The sequence below is a fragment of the Vulpes lagopus genome, chromosome 18, assembly GCF_018345385.1.
Source record: "Vulpes lagopus strain Blue_001 chromosome 18, ASM1834538v1, whole genome shotgun sequence".
Classification (NCBI taxonomy): domain Eukaryota; kingdom Metazoa; phylum Chordata; class Mammalia; order Carnivora; family Canidae; genus Vulpes; species Vulpes lagopus.
The window spans coordinates 3,320,688-3,335,762 of record NC_054841.1 but is presented as its reverse complement, the minus strand read 5'-3'; the positions used below and the strand labels follow the sequence as shown (position 1 = coordinate 3,335,762).

The following is a 15,075-nucleotide window of genomic DNA, read 5'->3' as shown; positions in this document are numbered from 1 at the left end:
GCTGGCCTGGGAAGTGGCCCCCGAGCTGGAACCTGCTCTGGGCTTTGAGGGAGGGGGCTTCGGTGGTGAGGGCCAGTCCCCTGAGAGGCGGACAGCAGATCCTCACGGCTGCCTCTTGGGGTCATTGAGAGGCTCAGGAGTCAGGGCAGGTGATGTTCTGTGTGGGCCACACCCCAGTGAGCACCACCCAATGGGGTCCCCTGGGTTCTGCTCATCCCCCTCTGTTGGACCAGATGGCGGCTTCTCCACTCACCCCTCCCAAAGTCAGAGTTCAAGTTCTCTGCTCCGTGCACACTTCTGGCACCTGGAGATTGGACCTAAGGAAGGGTATCATGTTCCCTTTGCCCAGAAATGTGTTCCTCCTGATGGTGTTTGGGTTCCCTGTTGGTGCTCGGCTCTCTCGGTGTGAACACCTGCAGGGAAGCCAGCCCTGATATTCGAACGCTGCCTGGGTTTCCCCTTTGGTTCTGGGTCATTCCACTCACCCATTTAGAGATGCTCATTGTCTGGCTTCCCTGTGCCTGCTACAAAGTAGGTGCTCAGTAAATGCTTTATTAGTTCTAATCATTTGAACAGCCCCGTTATCACCACCTGCTCCCCACTAGAGCTCCCTAGATCCTGGAGGGAGAGGGCCTGGGTTGGTTCTGCTCCCCAGGGATGCCCCAGCGCCCGCCCTGCACTGGGCACGTAGTAAGTGCTCAGTAAAGATTTGTAAATAAATAACTTCATGGCCATTACCTGTTTGTCCTCTGCCGCTAGTCTTTAAGCTCCGACGGGAGGGCCAGCTCTGTTCTGTGTCCCCCACTGTGGCCCTCGGCAGGCATTTGGAAACCAGGTTCTGCTGTAGGCATACAGTTTTCTGGAAAGATAACGAAGAGGAGACTGTGCAGCAGAGTGAGCCCCCTGCCTCATGCTTGGGGGCGAGCTGCCCGGAGGCTTTGAGGAGAACTGGCTCCATAGGGTTGGTGTGTGTGTGTGGGTGTGGGGGGGTCGCTGGCCCCTCCCTCCCTGTTTGGTGACTTCTTTGAAAGCTTTAACCTGGGGTTTTATTGGAGAAACCTCTGGTGGGGCGGGAGACTGTTCTGTGAGCAGACGTCAAGAGCCGCCAGGATGTATTGAGCAAAAGATAACAGGACCCACAGAAAAGTGCCCCAGGGTTCTGGGGGCGGAGAGATGATGCGCTCCTGGGCCAGGAAGTTAAGGAGCTTTAGGCGGAGGGTCAATGGGCAGGAAGTCCGCTTAGGGAAGGGTTATCCAGGTGTTGCTCTTCAGCTGAATCACAGGAATGACAGCTCAAGCCGTCCGCAGAATGTGCTCCTGGGTGAGCGTCTCTGCAGCACTGTGCAGACCGCGTAGTGGAAAGCTTGGGGTCCCTGGCCAGCACCCAGCCCGGCGCCCCCCCTCCCCCGTCACCTGCTGTAAGCTAGATGCTCACCTGTGTGTCTGTGTGTTGTGCAGCGCTGGAGAAGAAGATGACCGGCAGGCAAGGTCGGGAGGAGCTCATCAAGAAGGGTCTGCTGGAGATGATGGAGCGGGGTAAGTGGGGCCACCACCCTGCAGATGATGGAGTGGGGTAAGCAAGGCCACTACCCTGCAGATGATGGAGCGGGGTCAGTGGGGCCACCACGCTGCAGATGATGGAGCGGGGTAAGCGGGGCCACTGCCCTGCAGATAGATGATGGAGCAGGGTCAGTGGGACTGGCACCCTGCAGATGATGGAGCAGGGTCAGTGGGGCTGGAACCCTGCAGATGATGGAACGGGGTAAGCAGGGCCACTATCCTGCAGATGATGGGGCGGGGTAAGCGGGGCCACTGCCCTGCAGATAGATGATGGAGCAGGATCAGTGGGACTGGCACCCTGCAGATGATGGAGCGGGGTAAGCAAGGCCACTACCCTGCAGATGATGGAGCGGGGTCAGTGGGGCCACCACCCTGCAGATGATGGAACGGGGTAAGCGGGGCCACTGCCCTGCAGATAGATGATGGAGCAGGGTCAGTGGGACTGGCACCCTGCAGATGATGGAACGGGGTAAGCAGGGCCACTATCCTGCAGATGATGGGGCGGGGTAAGTGGGGCCGGCACACTACAGATGATGGAGCGGGGTCAGTGGGGCTGGAACCCTGCAGATGATGGAGCGGGGTCAGTAGGGCTGGCACCCTGCAGATGATGGAGTAGGGTAAGTGGGGCCACTACCCTACAGATAATGGAGTGGGGTCAGCGGGACCCACAGAGGGTGGAGTGGCGATCGTGACAGCGGGGCTGGCCCTGGGGAGGCCTCCGTGGTGGCTGGTCCCCCGCGGGCCCATCCTGAGGCTCCGGGCCACCTCTGCCCCAGGGCACAGAGCTAGGAGCCCTCATCTGTCGACGGTGGCCAAAGGCTTCTTGCTGTGGCGGGGCCGGGGTGGGCTGGCCTCCGTCCTGCTTCCCCCGACTACGTGGGGGCGTCGGCTTCTGTTTCACGTCTCCACCATTATGCGTGATTGGGGCAGGTTACATTTACCCACGCGGCCGCCTAGTACCGCTGCCAGCCCTTCTGGGCGCTGACCCGCCTCACCCCTTCCCTGTGCTCCCGCCCCCCACCCCAGGCACCCCCACCGCGCGTCCTTGAGAAACACTGGCTGTTGCTGCCCACGGTTCACTCAGAGAGTTCTGGAGCTCCCCACCTGGTCTTGGCCTGTGCGTGACGACGGGGCACAGACGCGGGTCCCGATGTGCACCTTCCATCCTCCTGTCTCTGAGACGCAGGGGGCAGCAGACCTGGCCGTCCCGGGACCTCCCTCTGCAGCCGAGCCATGCTCTTGCCTCCTGATGGAAGGGGCCTGGCCTGGGGGGCGGCTCCCCGAGGCTGCGGGGGCGTGTGGAGCTCCTGCCCCGATGCCATGGTCCCTGTCCTTTGGCTCAGGCGTCAGGACCAGGATGCGCAGCAGGCTCTGCCCCCCGCCGGCCGGGCCGCTCTCCAGCCCAGGGTGCTCTCCGCCCTCGTTGCTCTTCAGCTTGGGAGGGGAGCCCGGTGACGGGCCGTGGTGGTGGGAAGCCGGCACGAGGAGCTGCCCACGCCCGTGACGGAACCTGGCAGCCCGTCCTGCGGCGTTGGGGTGTTGACGTCCGACTCTCAGAACTGGGGGAATTGTCACCTGGACTGTTTCATCAGGATGGGACAAAGCAGCTCCGACTCTGCATTTTGAATGTCACCAGCAAACCTTCCTTTGGAGCTTGGGGAAGGGGAAGGGACGATAGCCCCGCATCCGGTCTGCTTGTCCTCTGTCCTAGAAATCCTTATCACCTGTGAATGAAGAGGAAGCGAAGATGTGGGTTTGATTCCTGTCAGAAAAATAGAGGCGGGTGCAGAACTGAAGGGGGGGGGTCTTCCGAGGAGGGCTCTGCTTTAACTCGGCTCTGAACGGTTGTGCAGCGCAGCGTGTCATCTGAGGGACCCAAGGGCCACAGGGAGCAGGTGGTGTCCGGCGCTGGCCCCCAGCGTGCCGTCGCCAACCCCCATGTTAGGTCACACTCCGGCCGGCCGAGTGAGGACGAGGACACACACAGTCCTTCCTCGGGAGTTGAAAATGCGCTCCCGACTGATGCCCCCGGGGGTGATCCCACAGATGCACATGAAGTCAGCTGCGCTGAGTGCAGTGGCACCCGAAGAACGGGACACGGGCCTGGCCTGGACAGTGGGCGAGGGCCCTGGGGTCAGGGGGCGGAGGGGGTGCGCTTGTGTTCTGCGGAGCTTTCCTGTGTGTGCAGGGACCGTGGGATCTAGGATGGGTTGGCAGCAGGCCCCTGGGGTCAGTACTGCCCTGCGGTAGCACCCCAGGCCCCTTGCTTCGAAAATGCCTCTTCCTGGTGGGGACCAAGGCCAGCCCCAGCCAGGCCGTGTGCATCCCTGGTGTCCTGGTGTTGGGATAACCCGCGTTCCTGCCCGTTGCCAGGCGTCCTTGGAGGGGTGTGGAGCCGCCCTCTCCCCTCCTGTGGCCTCTGTCTCCTGTAGGCGCTGGGGTGAGTCCCCCTCCCAGGTTTGGCTAAAGGACTTCTCCTCCCCTGCCACCACCTGTTCCCAGCCAGGCCACGTGTCTGCAGCCGGAGCACCTCCCCGTGGCCGGCTGCAACTGCGCCTTCACACCTGGCGGCGTGAAGAGAGGCCCCCACATGGGCTCAAGCACGGGCCCTGCAGAGCTGCCCCAGACCTCACCCTTGAGCTTCACGAGCAGGACAAACCCACGTGGACACATGCATGCCCCCACGGCTGTCACCTGGGAGTTGGCCCACAGGGCAGTCAGCAGCATGAGGGTGCGAGCTGGCTCCCGGGCAGGGCCTGGGGGGGGGGGAGAGAGCCCGAGAGTCCCCGGGGGGTGTTTTGTGATCCTATTAGCCTGCGCGTTTCTGAGCAGTCTGACCCAACTCCTCTTTTCATTCCCGAAAGTCAGGCAACCTGCTGGAACCTGGGAGGGACCCGTGGGTGCTGCTAAGGAACGCAGGACGTGGACTGGGCTGGAGGCGGGGGAGGTGACCCGTCCCCCACTCTGTCTTCCCTGCTTTGGCCACGCTCCTGTGACTCACCAGGTGACAGGTGAGGGCCAGCCAGCATCCCGGCCCCTCCACGCCTCCCTCGCCCGAAGCAGCAGGTAAGGACAGGAGCCTACACATCTTCCCTGTATGTAGCCACTCGGCCTTTTTTCAACTGAAGGAATTTCGTACTCTACCACGGGGTAGGAGAAGGACATCCTTGTCACCCTGGTGCTGTGTTCAGTGACCTGAGAGCCACAGGGTTTCCTTCCCCGGGGGGCACTGGGCAGTGACACGTTGTCAGGTGTGTCTGGCTTCCGTGTGGCAGGAACGTGGGGGCAGCGTGTGCGTGTGTCTGCATGTGTGTGCACACGGGGCGTGTGCGTGTTGGGGGCACGCTCCCTGTCCCCGCGGCTGCTCCGCTGTGTCTCCCCCACAGCCCTGGGGGGAGGGCGATGGGCATCCGATGGAGACCGGGCCAGGAGGGAGGGCTGGCTGAGCAGCGAGGCTCAGGGGACAGCCACCCACAGCTCCCCCCGCCCCAGCCAGCGTCTCTTAGCAACGGCCCTGCCACCGGCGCTATTTTGGGAACTGTAACTTTCATTGAACATGATTCTGAACCGGAGCTCGGAGCACAGCCCGGGAGAGTCCTGCAAGTGCCCGGAGCTGGGCCGCAGGTGGCGGAGGCCTCCAGCTGCACGTCGGGTGGAGCCTCTGCTGAGCCGGCTCCGGGCCGTGGACCCTCAGTGTTGTGACCACTTTACTGTCGCTGATGATGATGGGGGGAGGGGGGCTATTGTTCCAAACAACAGCGTCCGTCACCGGCAGCACATGGCCTGTCCTTCCCGAGAATGGGTGTCCGCCTCTGCAGCCCCACCCGGCCGAGTTGTAGCGTTCAGCCGGCACAGTGCTGCAGGGGCCCAGCCGCGTCTCTGGCAGGGCGCAGCTTCCCCTCCAGGCTGGCTGTCCTCTGCCCCCGGGGACCGAGGAAGCTGGTGGCAGGGACCATCACAACCGTATGTCAAGTACAGGTGAACCCGTCCTGAGCAAGGGCTCGAGAAAGCACACTTTTGAGCTGGACCTTTGTGACACTTAATCGTGTCCACTGGGTGTGTTTTCCCAGCTTGCGTCCGGGGCTTTTCCTGGGTCGGGGTTGGTAGGTGGACCATGGTGGCAAGTCTGCGGGTCAGAGCTGGCCCAGGACCAGTTTTTGTAAGGCCCTTGGGCTGAGTATGGTTTTTAAACTTAAAACTGTTTTTTCATAAAAATAAAAAAAATCAAAGAATCGCAGTATGGGCCCTGTGGCACGTGGCCCACAAAGTCTAGAATATTGGTCACCTGCTCGTCTGGATCCTCTGGTCAGGTGACACGGCTGCACAGGTGACACCTTCCCAGCCCCAGCTCTCCAGACCTCAGCCTGGCTGACCTTTCTGCCCTCCCCGGGAATAGGTGGTTACAACTCCTGTCCCTGGGGGGTCACATGCCGTGGGCTGGGCCCAGGTCCTGGGTGCAGTGAGCACCCAGCCTGTTGCTCTCACGTGGGCACATGTGTCCACTCACGGGGCCGGACTATCCGTCATCCTCATCAGACCTCGTCAACAGTAGTAATGATCGTTGCAGGCGCGTGTGAAGGGCCTGCTTCTTGGCAGGGGCATTGTGTAGATTAACTCATTGAATTCCCACGTGGATGCCACGAAGCCCGTAGTGACATCATCATCCCCGTGGTAGGGGCGAGGAGACTGAAGCCAGAGACGTCTGCCATGGGATGGGATGTGTGGGCCGGGTCCATTCTTGTCCAACCAGGGCACTTCTGGGGGTGAAAAGGGCCTTGTTGGAGGACAGGGGGGCAGCAGGTGGGAGTTGAGGCTGGCCCAGATGAAGGGAGCCCTGACCCTGAGATCGACCACCAGCACCCCCCCCGCCCCCGCCCAGGGATGGGAGGCAGCTCTCCTGAGCCAGGCTGAGGACCCACGCTGCCGTGTGCACACATGCAGGTCACGCTGCCGCTCTGCACGTGGTGACCACCTGGTGACCCAGGCACGCTGGCTGTGGGACCTGAGGGGGCCGTGCAGGGGCTCCAAGCCCTGGTCTGCATCTCAGAGGGGTGATTGTTATCCGTTGGCTGTGACTCCCAGCTCCGACCTGCCATCTGGTGGCCGTGTGACTGGACCCGTTCGTTGTGCCCCTGACCACCAAGCCTGTCTTTGGCAAAATACAATCCTGGAGGTGATCAGTCAGTCCAAAGCCAGACCCTCAAAGGTTCTAGCTGAGCCCCAAGCAAGGAGAGGCACTGAGTCCTCCTTTCAGCCCTATTAGGAGCCTGGGGTCACTTTTTTCTGAGGAGGCCACCTGTCTAGAGCTGCTCTGAGCCCCCTCGGTCCTTGGCTGTGCTCCTATCCCTGGGCCTGCAGCACCTGAGAGTGTGAGCCAGCTGGGGGAAGGAATCGACTCTTATTCCCTGGGGTGGGTGGCAGAGAATGGTTTGCATCCTAGGGGACCGAGGTGCAGCAGTGGGCACGGAAGCAGGTTGGTTACCTGTATCCACGAGAATGTCTCGTACCAAACACCTGCAGTGCCTCGGGTGGTCGTTGTTTGTCATCCGGTCTGGGCTGGCCTTGCTGGCGGGACAAGAGCAGCTCCGTTTTGTACCATCTGCCTCTCGTCCCCCAGCCCGCTGGCCAGGTGCATCCTAGCAGTGAGGCAGGTGGTGGCTCGATGGTAGGAAGGGTGTGAGCACTCTTGAAGACATTGCTGCTTCAAGCCTGCTGAGGCCCTGTTGGCCAACGCAAGCCATGGGCAGAGGCCGTCGTGGGAATGGGGGGCACTGCCGGGTACTGATGTGGGTGGCACAGTCCCCCACAGGTGGGTGCTGTACAGAGGCCAGGGGACTGGTGGAGTAGCAGCCTCCTTAGGACGAGCTTCCTTAGGAATACTGGATGTGGAGAGGGACTCCCAGGAGGTGTGGGGAGGAGACACCGGGGTGTCCTGCTGGGGCCTGGGATGGCACGCTTCCCAGGGAGGCACCTCACGTGAATGAAAGCACGGAGGAAGGGAGATGTGGGCTCAGCTGACACCTGGATTTCCTTGCAGATGCTGAAAGCAAAGCGTGCACCCCTGACGGAGGGCCCCGAGCCACGCAGAGTGAGCCATCCACCCCCAAGCAGGAGACGCTGACTTCAGAAGAAGCCCCACCAGGAAGCCCTTTGGCCACTGGGACAGACCAGTCTTCCCTGGATGAGCCGCTGTCCTTGGACTCCCGTTCTGACGATGCAGGTACTGGCCGTAGGCCGTGCAGGGCTGAGCCGCTGCCAGGATGGCCATTGGCCTGGGGCCCCCCACCCTACCCCACGCCCCCACCCTCCCAGCCCCGTAGTATCCTGCCTTAGAGGCACAGCCGTGCTCTGGGCTCCGAGCCCTGCCATGCTTTCCTTTGTGGTTGGGTTTCAACATTCGCCAGAGCGTTTTTCTCTACTGTCTCTTCCCAAGCTTGGCACAGCGAGGAGGTGTAGGTGCTTGAGGATGTTCCCAGGTGGCCTTCCCATGTGCATTCCTCCTGGGACATTTTTGCCTGCCTCTGGGAACTTCTAAGCAGGAAGATTCTCTCCAAGGGAGCCAGTGTTCTGTGGGCTCCTAGGGTAGGCTCTGCCCTAGGTCCTGGGGGTGGCTGGACCTCTCCAGTTGTCCAGCGGCTTAGTTGAGCCCGGAACTGTAGGGCAGGATGAGGAAGAGGGACCTGCCTTGGTGCCCGGAGCCTCCAGGTGCTGGCTGGGGTGCTAAGTGCCATGCTCCTCATGTGCAGGGCTCTCCTCATCACCTCTCCATCAGGTGTGCTGGATGAGCTGCTCAAAGCCCCATTTCCAGCCTCCTTACCTGGTCAAGGTTGTTTGAAGGGAGGAGGAGCTTAGTGCAGTGTGTGCCGCCCTGGGTTGTTGTCGGGGTCGGTGGGGGCCGTGGTGCTGGTGGTGGTTTTATTTGACTAGACTGGGGCAGGTGCCAGCTGAGGCAAAGGTGGGGAGAAAAGGAAACCAGACACGAACCCACCAAAGGAGCCTATGCGTGCTTTGAAATATCCACCCCCTCTTCTGACCCGTTAGCAAGTGTTCCTATGGAAATATTCAGGGGGGCCTTACTGTCGAGTTGGAAGCTCTTTCCCTCGTAAAATTTGCAAGCTCTGAATACATCAGGCACGGTGTGGGGGCTAGAGGTCAAATGGTCCCCACAAGTGTGGGAGGTTGGACATCCAGGCCACGTGGAGGGGCGTGCCGGGCTCCGGTGGCTGGTGGGTTCTGGGCTTCAGAGCCAGGGGGGCATCTGTTCTCTGTGACCTACTGCTGAACATGGCTCGCACCTCTGCCTTTCGCCAGCTGCCCCGGCCAGTGAAATCCCTCCATGTTAGCAGGCCCCTGCTGAGAGGTAGGCTCTGCCCTAGGTCCTGGGGGTGGCTGGACCTCTCCAGTTTCACTGCAGCTTAGGGATGTGGTAGGAGTTTGGGTCTGAAGGGTTGTCACCCTTGGATGGTCCCAGTGTCCCCAGGGTGGACTTCATCAGGTGGTGCTTGGTGCGATTCCACCCGTGGTCCTTGCAGATGAGCCCGCCCTTGGCCACGGAGCCTCCCGCTCTGCCCGGCTGCTGCAGGCAGCTCCCCTGCTGGGGCCTGGCGCTTCTCCACGGCAGGCTCCTTCTGCTTGCTCAGCTCTGAGGAGCGTGCATGCTCCCATCAGCGCCCCCACTAACCTCAGGTGCTCTTTCTCTCCGTGCTTGGTTTAGGGATGGGTTCTTGAGAGCGGAGTTGGTCTGTTGAGACCACAGGTTTCTGTTAAGGACTTGCTCCTGGGCAGGATGTGCTGGTGGGTCGGGGGTCATAATGGCAAACGTGTCTGGGTCCCGTCCTCCCGGACTGATGGGAGAAGGTGAGCAGACTTGCCGACCCCCTTGAGCTAAAAGCACATGATGATGAGTGTGTATCCTCGGGCTCCTCCCTGAGCCTGGGCGCTGGGGCAGCCCGGGGGCGAATAGTTGGCCAGGTAGACAGCGAGGGAAAGAGCCTCTGGGATGCGGGAAAACATTTGCAAAGAGTGGGAAACAAGGTCCACAGGCTTCTTCTGCACGGAGCCAGCTGACTGTTGTTGCCTTTGTGGGTCAGAAGGTTCCTGATGGTGGGCACCACTGAGCTCCACGGGGTGGCCCAAAAGCAGCCACAGAAGTGCTTGCGAGAGCACGTGGCTATGTGCTCACAAACCTTATTTACAAAAGCAGCCTCTAGGCTGGGTTTCTGCGGGCTGTTGTTGGCCAGGGAGCAGGGCAGACATGGGACTTTCACAGAGTAAAAGGTGTGTATGTGTGGCCAGAGCCAGGGCAAGCTGGGGGGGGGGCGGGCGGAGGGCCCTTGGGACCTGGGGATGACAGGAGAGGGATGGAGGGGGAGCCGCGGTGGATTTGCGCTGTAGGAGGAGCACCGGGCTGCGGGGTGAGGCCTGGGGAGCAAGCGAGACCCCTGTCCCTGGTCCATGTGAGCCCGCGGCAATGGCACCTCCTCCATCAGCCGGTGTGGGTCCCGTGTCCCTGGGGTGTGAGAGAGGAGTTGACATAAGGTGGCATGTGGCAGATCTCTAGAAACCTTTTTAACGGTGATGTTTATTTTCATTAGCAAAAGAGGAATGGGTTTCCCGTTGAGGGCAGCGGAAGGATTTTCTCCTCCTAGTCAGCAAGTTAAAAGGAAAAGTGTGCATTCACGTAAAAGAAAGGGCAGTGAACCAAAGTACAGGAATGTGGAGAAAAGTCTGAAATCCTTGACGGAGGCCGGTTGTGGGCGGCGTGTCGTTCCCAGCACCACACCTGCTTTAGGTCGTTTAGCCCAGGAAAGGCCCCTAGGATATCAGCACTGCTGTTTCCCTCTTTCCCTCAAGACGAGAGGGACGTGCAGAGGTTCTGTAACTCAACCGAGGGTACAGAATTAGGGGATTCTGAGCAACGTGTTTGACATCAGCCGAGCCCAGCTTTGATAGGTGGCTGAACTGTCAGCCAAGCTGTGTGACGGCAGAGAAGTCGCTCAGCCTCTCTGAGCCTGCGTTCTCAACTCTGAGGGTCACGCCATACCATCCCTCAGGGGTGCTGAGTTAGGTAATTCCCAGGAATCCCGTAACGCCACCCTGACGAGCCCCGAGTGCTCCATAAGTGTTTGCTGCTGGCGATGGTTCCCATTGTCCTCACGGTAAAAGCATCTCTTGGGCCCTAATACATTTAACACGCAGGATCCAGGCCCACAGATGCCCCAGAGGCCCAGCCTGTGACACACATGTGGATGTGGATCCACCTGTATTTTGCTACTGAGTCAGGACACTGCCGGGCCCTCCGGCAGCCCTGCAGGCCTGGAATCCTGCGCCGGGAACGCTGGCCACCACTGTGACCCCAGATCTCTGTTGGGAAGGCTTGGGCAAAGCCCTTCAGTGAGGGGGCGCATTATAACCTAACAGCATTTAAACCCACTGCTTGAAAAATTGCCCGTCCACACTTGAGAATGAGGAGCTTCCATAAGAATCTTCACGTGCAGCTAGCTGCTTCCCAGCCTTCAAAGTTGGGGCCCCACCCCCTGGTGACCTCTTTGTGGGCTTCAGCGTTACATGGTGAATGCCATGCCCCCCACCACCCGTGGCCTCCCTTTCCGTGGGTTCAGTTCCCCGCCAGCACCTGCGGCCTGGAAGCAGATGCTCCTCCTGACGTGCCGTCAGAGGGTCAGCGGTGGGCTAACGGTCTGGCACAGGCCCGCGCCATCCGCTCCCTGTGTCTCCTCACGTAGGCTCCTATCCTGTCCCGTTCCGAGGAGGGTGAGTACAGCACGATACGCTGCCTGGAGACAGTGACCTCAGTCATGAAACCTTTACCAGTGTACGTTGTTGTCATTGTTCTTGTTCGTCTCTCGCTGTGCTGGATCTGTAAGCCGCACGTCTTCATAGATGGGCACGTAGAGGAAAAGACCCAGGACCTGTCTGGTTTGGTGCTGCCCATGGGTCCAGGCATCCTTCGGGGTCCTGGAACGTATCTCCTGTCGGTAACGGCGGGTGGGGGGGGGGGGGGCTGCTGTAGTTAAAGCGTGACGGGATCCTGGGTCTGTAGGGTCTGGTAATCTGACTCTGTTCACCTCTCATTCTTGTCTCTGCACTCTGCAGCTCAGCACCCAAGGGACGCGGGCCCATCCGTCTGTGCTGTCAAGAATGCATAACAGAGAAAGCTGGATTGATTGATTGATTGATTGATTGATTTGAAAGCTGGATTCTAAGTGGCAACTTTGTCAGGGGAGTGCTCAGGCCTCGGGGAGTGCCTGCCTAGGTTCTCTTTTTGGCCCCAGGAAGTTCATGGAAAAGTCCAGGGGCCCGGAATGGGATGACCTTGTGTCCCGGGAGGGAATCCCCTGGAGACGTCCTCTATGGTATGCTGTATGTTCTGGGAGATTAGCTACTTCTTCTTAAAAAGGAGGCTTCGTGCAAACTTTGCTGGGGAAGAGGGAGGGACCACATGTCCATGTGCATCAAGAAGCTTCTAGCTTCAGAGGACACCGCTGCTTGGCCAGGTGGGGCTGCAGCTTCCACAGACTGCGGTGTGTGCTTGGAGGCGAGAAGAGGGAGTTCTAGCCAAAGACACCAGGAATGTCTTAGGAAAACAATGCTGTCAAAGATTCCGACCATTGTTTTCTTTGACTCTCTGAGTTTGGCGGTTAGGGTTGACTTTGAACCCTTGTAGGTGGGGTGATTTTGTCTTTCCTGGTTTAATTTGGATAGTGCTACACCAGCTACATAGAATTCCCTAAAAAGCCCAGAAGGATCTGTTGTTTTAACTTTAAATGGGATGGATGGGTGTTCATTGTCGGTGCTGCTGGGCAGGGGCTGAGCTCTGCTGTTCCCATAAGTGCACTAATTAAAAAGGCAAGCGGCATTCAGTAAGCATGTACTGTGCTCATTGTATTTTTCTTAACAGCCCTATTTTTTTTTAAGCTGAGAAAGCAGAGGCCCAGAGAGATTGTTGCTTATCATCCGAGGCCCCAGAGCCCAGAAATGGTAAGCTGGAACTGGATCCCCGGACATGCTTTTAACCGTAATACTCTACGGCCTAAACTAGTGGCAAGCAGGGGGTACACCTTCATTCTGCTTCTGGAATGCTCTGGAATGTGGGTTGTTTCGAAGTAGAAGAGAGGATGGCGAACTGCAGGCTATAGGTCCGACCTGGCTGCACCTGTGTACGCACGCACGCCTCACGCCGTTGCTTCTGTGTCACCTGAGCCCTACGTTGAGGTTTGCAAGGTGACATAGGCGCCTTGGCTGAGAATTCAGCTGGTGAGAAGCGACCTCTGCTGGCCAGCGGAGCGCACGAACCGCCCCCGAGGGAGGATCTCGAATGTGGGGAACGTGTCAAGCCGACATTGTCTTCTACATTTTTAATGGGTGTTAACGTTTTAATTTCGGCAAGATTCCAAACTACAGTGGTAGCTACACACTCACATGAGCACAGAGGAAGATGCAGGCTGGAAGAGCTGTTGAAGCACCACGTTCCCAGCCTCAGGGACCCCAGACAGGTCAAGGACCTAGGGGTCCGTGTGTGACGAGCTTGGGTGAGTTTTGCCGGTAGATGTTGGAGGAGATTTTGCTGAGACCTGCCGGTGTGTTGAGTCCTGGGGCTCTCAGAGCAGAGGTGGGGGGCCTGCATTCCACCTTGGGCTGGAGGGGAGAGGAGACGGCTATGGGGCTGTTCAAAGCTTACCCTACAGCCTGTGGTCGAGGAAGTGTGAGCTGTGACCACCGACTTACTCCCAGAAGCGTGCAGCTGCCCTGTCCAGCGCAGCACTCACTAGCTGCATGGCTACTTAATTAACTAAATGAAATTTTTAAAAAATTCAGCTTCCCAGTCACGCTGGCCACCTGTCAGTTGCTCATTGGCCACATGTGGCTGGTCGCCTACTGAAATGGACAGGGAGGAAGCCTTTCCAGCATCTCAGAAAATTCTGTTGGACAGCACTGGGCATGAGAGGTGGCACACATCCACTTTGGGGCATGTCCACTTTGGGCACAGGCAGGGAAGTTTTGCTGTTTGAACTGGCCAGCCTTCTGGAGCTCGCTGCACCAACAGAGATGCTCGGACCTACAAAACCCTTTATAGAAAAAGTCTGCCAGCTGCTGGTTGAGAGAATGGATTTGGGGAAGGGGATGTGGTAGGGAGGGAAGGAATCTGGAGGCCATTGCTGAGGTCCAGGCAGAGGCCATGGAAGCTTGCACGGGGAGGCCAAGTGGACATTGCTGAGAAATGTTTGGGATGTGGAGCAAATGGTATTTATCTGGGAATTACATATAGAGGACAAGGTACGGGGTGTCCAGTCTGGCTGCACAGCTGGAGAGCTGTGTAGGAAGCGTGGTGAGGGTGGGGATCTGTCTGGTTTAATGCCGGGTCCGTGGCTCCTGGAGGGGTGTCTGGACCGCATAATTGTTCCAGGACATTTGCAAGATGGGTTGACGGATGGATGGATGAGTGTGAGGGAGGAGGTGACGGGGGAGGGCTTTCCCCTGGGAAATCAGGAGATGGCTTTGGGAATGTTTCATTTTGTCCTCCTGACCTCCAGATGGAGATGTCACAGTGGCCGATAACGTATGGGTCCGGAGCTTGGAGAGAAGGTCAAGGGTCAACAGAGATAGGATTGATTCTGAAGCCGGAGGACTGGATGGGAGAGTCAGAGCTGTGGACTGAGGCTGGGTCCTGGGCAGCCCATGTACAGCTGGCGAGAGGCCGAGCAGGTGCGGCCAGTGTGACAGGAGGGAACTAGGGAACAGGTGTCTGGAAGCTGAAGAGGAGCATGTTGAAGCGAGACAGGACCACTGAGACAGAGCAAGTGGACCTGCCCTGGCTGACGTGGGTGTGGGGACCTTGATCTGGGCTGCCCCATCCCCCCATTAACCTATCCCTTGGCAGCACAGCCGAGGGACCCCATGGAGTCCAGGTCCTACACTGCTCGTCTTGTCCAGACCCCCAGGACCTGGAGGGAGAGTCTGGCTTGTTTGTGTTTGCACCTTGCAGGACCCAGGCTTGTGCCCTGAGAGTGTCCCAGCCGTGGGGTTAGCCGTGGACGGTAAACAGACAGAAATGGTAACAACATGGGGTCTGCAGAATGTGCAGCTCCTGCTTCTCCAGTTTCTTTGAAGTTCTCCAAGGGCAGGTATCGGGCCAGCACCGCGGACAGCGCCCACCCAGCAGGCCCTCCAGAACCTTCCCCATGGTGAATCCCATGCCAGGACTTCAGGACCAGCTCTGCCAAGCTGTTCCTCATGGGTGTTTGTATCTTCCTCCTCAGCTGGTTGTAAAAAATAAGATGAGATGTGCAGCAGGCACCTGGCACCATACTGGGCACCTGGGGCATGCTCCGAGAGGGCAGGGAGTGCTGGGATCCCAGGTGGGCATGGGGAGGGGACCCACCTCTCGTATCAGGGAGGAGGAAGGGAAGATGAGGTTTTAGGGATAGTTGTGTTTGAGTCAGGCATCCAAGAAGAGTGCCCCCACCTACCTGGAGGCCTCAGTTTCCCCTGGCGGTG

At 59.1% G+C, this 15,075-nt stretch overlaps 1 protein-coding gene across 4 annotated transcripts in view; it reads left to right on the top strand.

Annotated features, from left to right (window-relative positions):
* The window catches only part of PHACTR3 (phosphatase and actin regulator 3), a 212,891-nt gene that overhangs the window by 118,076 nt on the left and 79,740 nt on the right, over positions 1 to 15,075 (top strand). For all 4 annotated transcript variants that reach the window (XM_041733502.1, XM_041733504.1, XM_041733505.1 and 1 more), the window contains exons 3-4: positions 1,459 to 1,536; positions 7,598 to 7,780. In XM_041733502.1, coding sequence (XP_041589436.1) covers positions 1,459 to 1,536; positions 7,598 to 7,780 — 261 coding nt within the window. The remainder of the gene's footprint in view (positions 1 to 1,458; positions 1,537 to 7,597; positions 7,781 to 15,075) is intronic.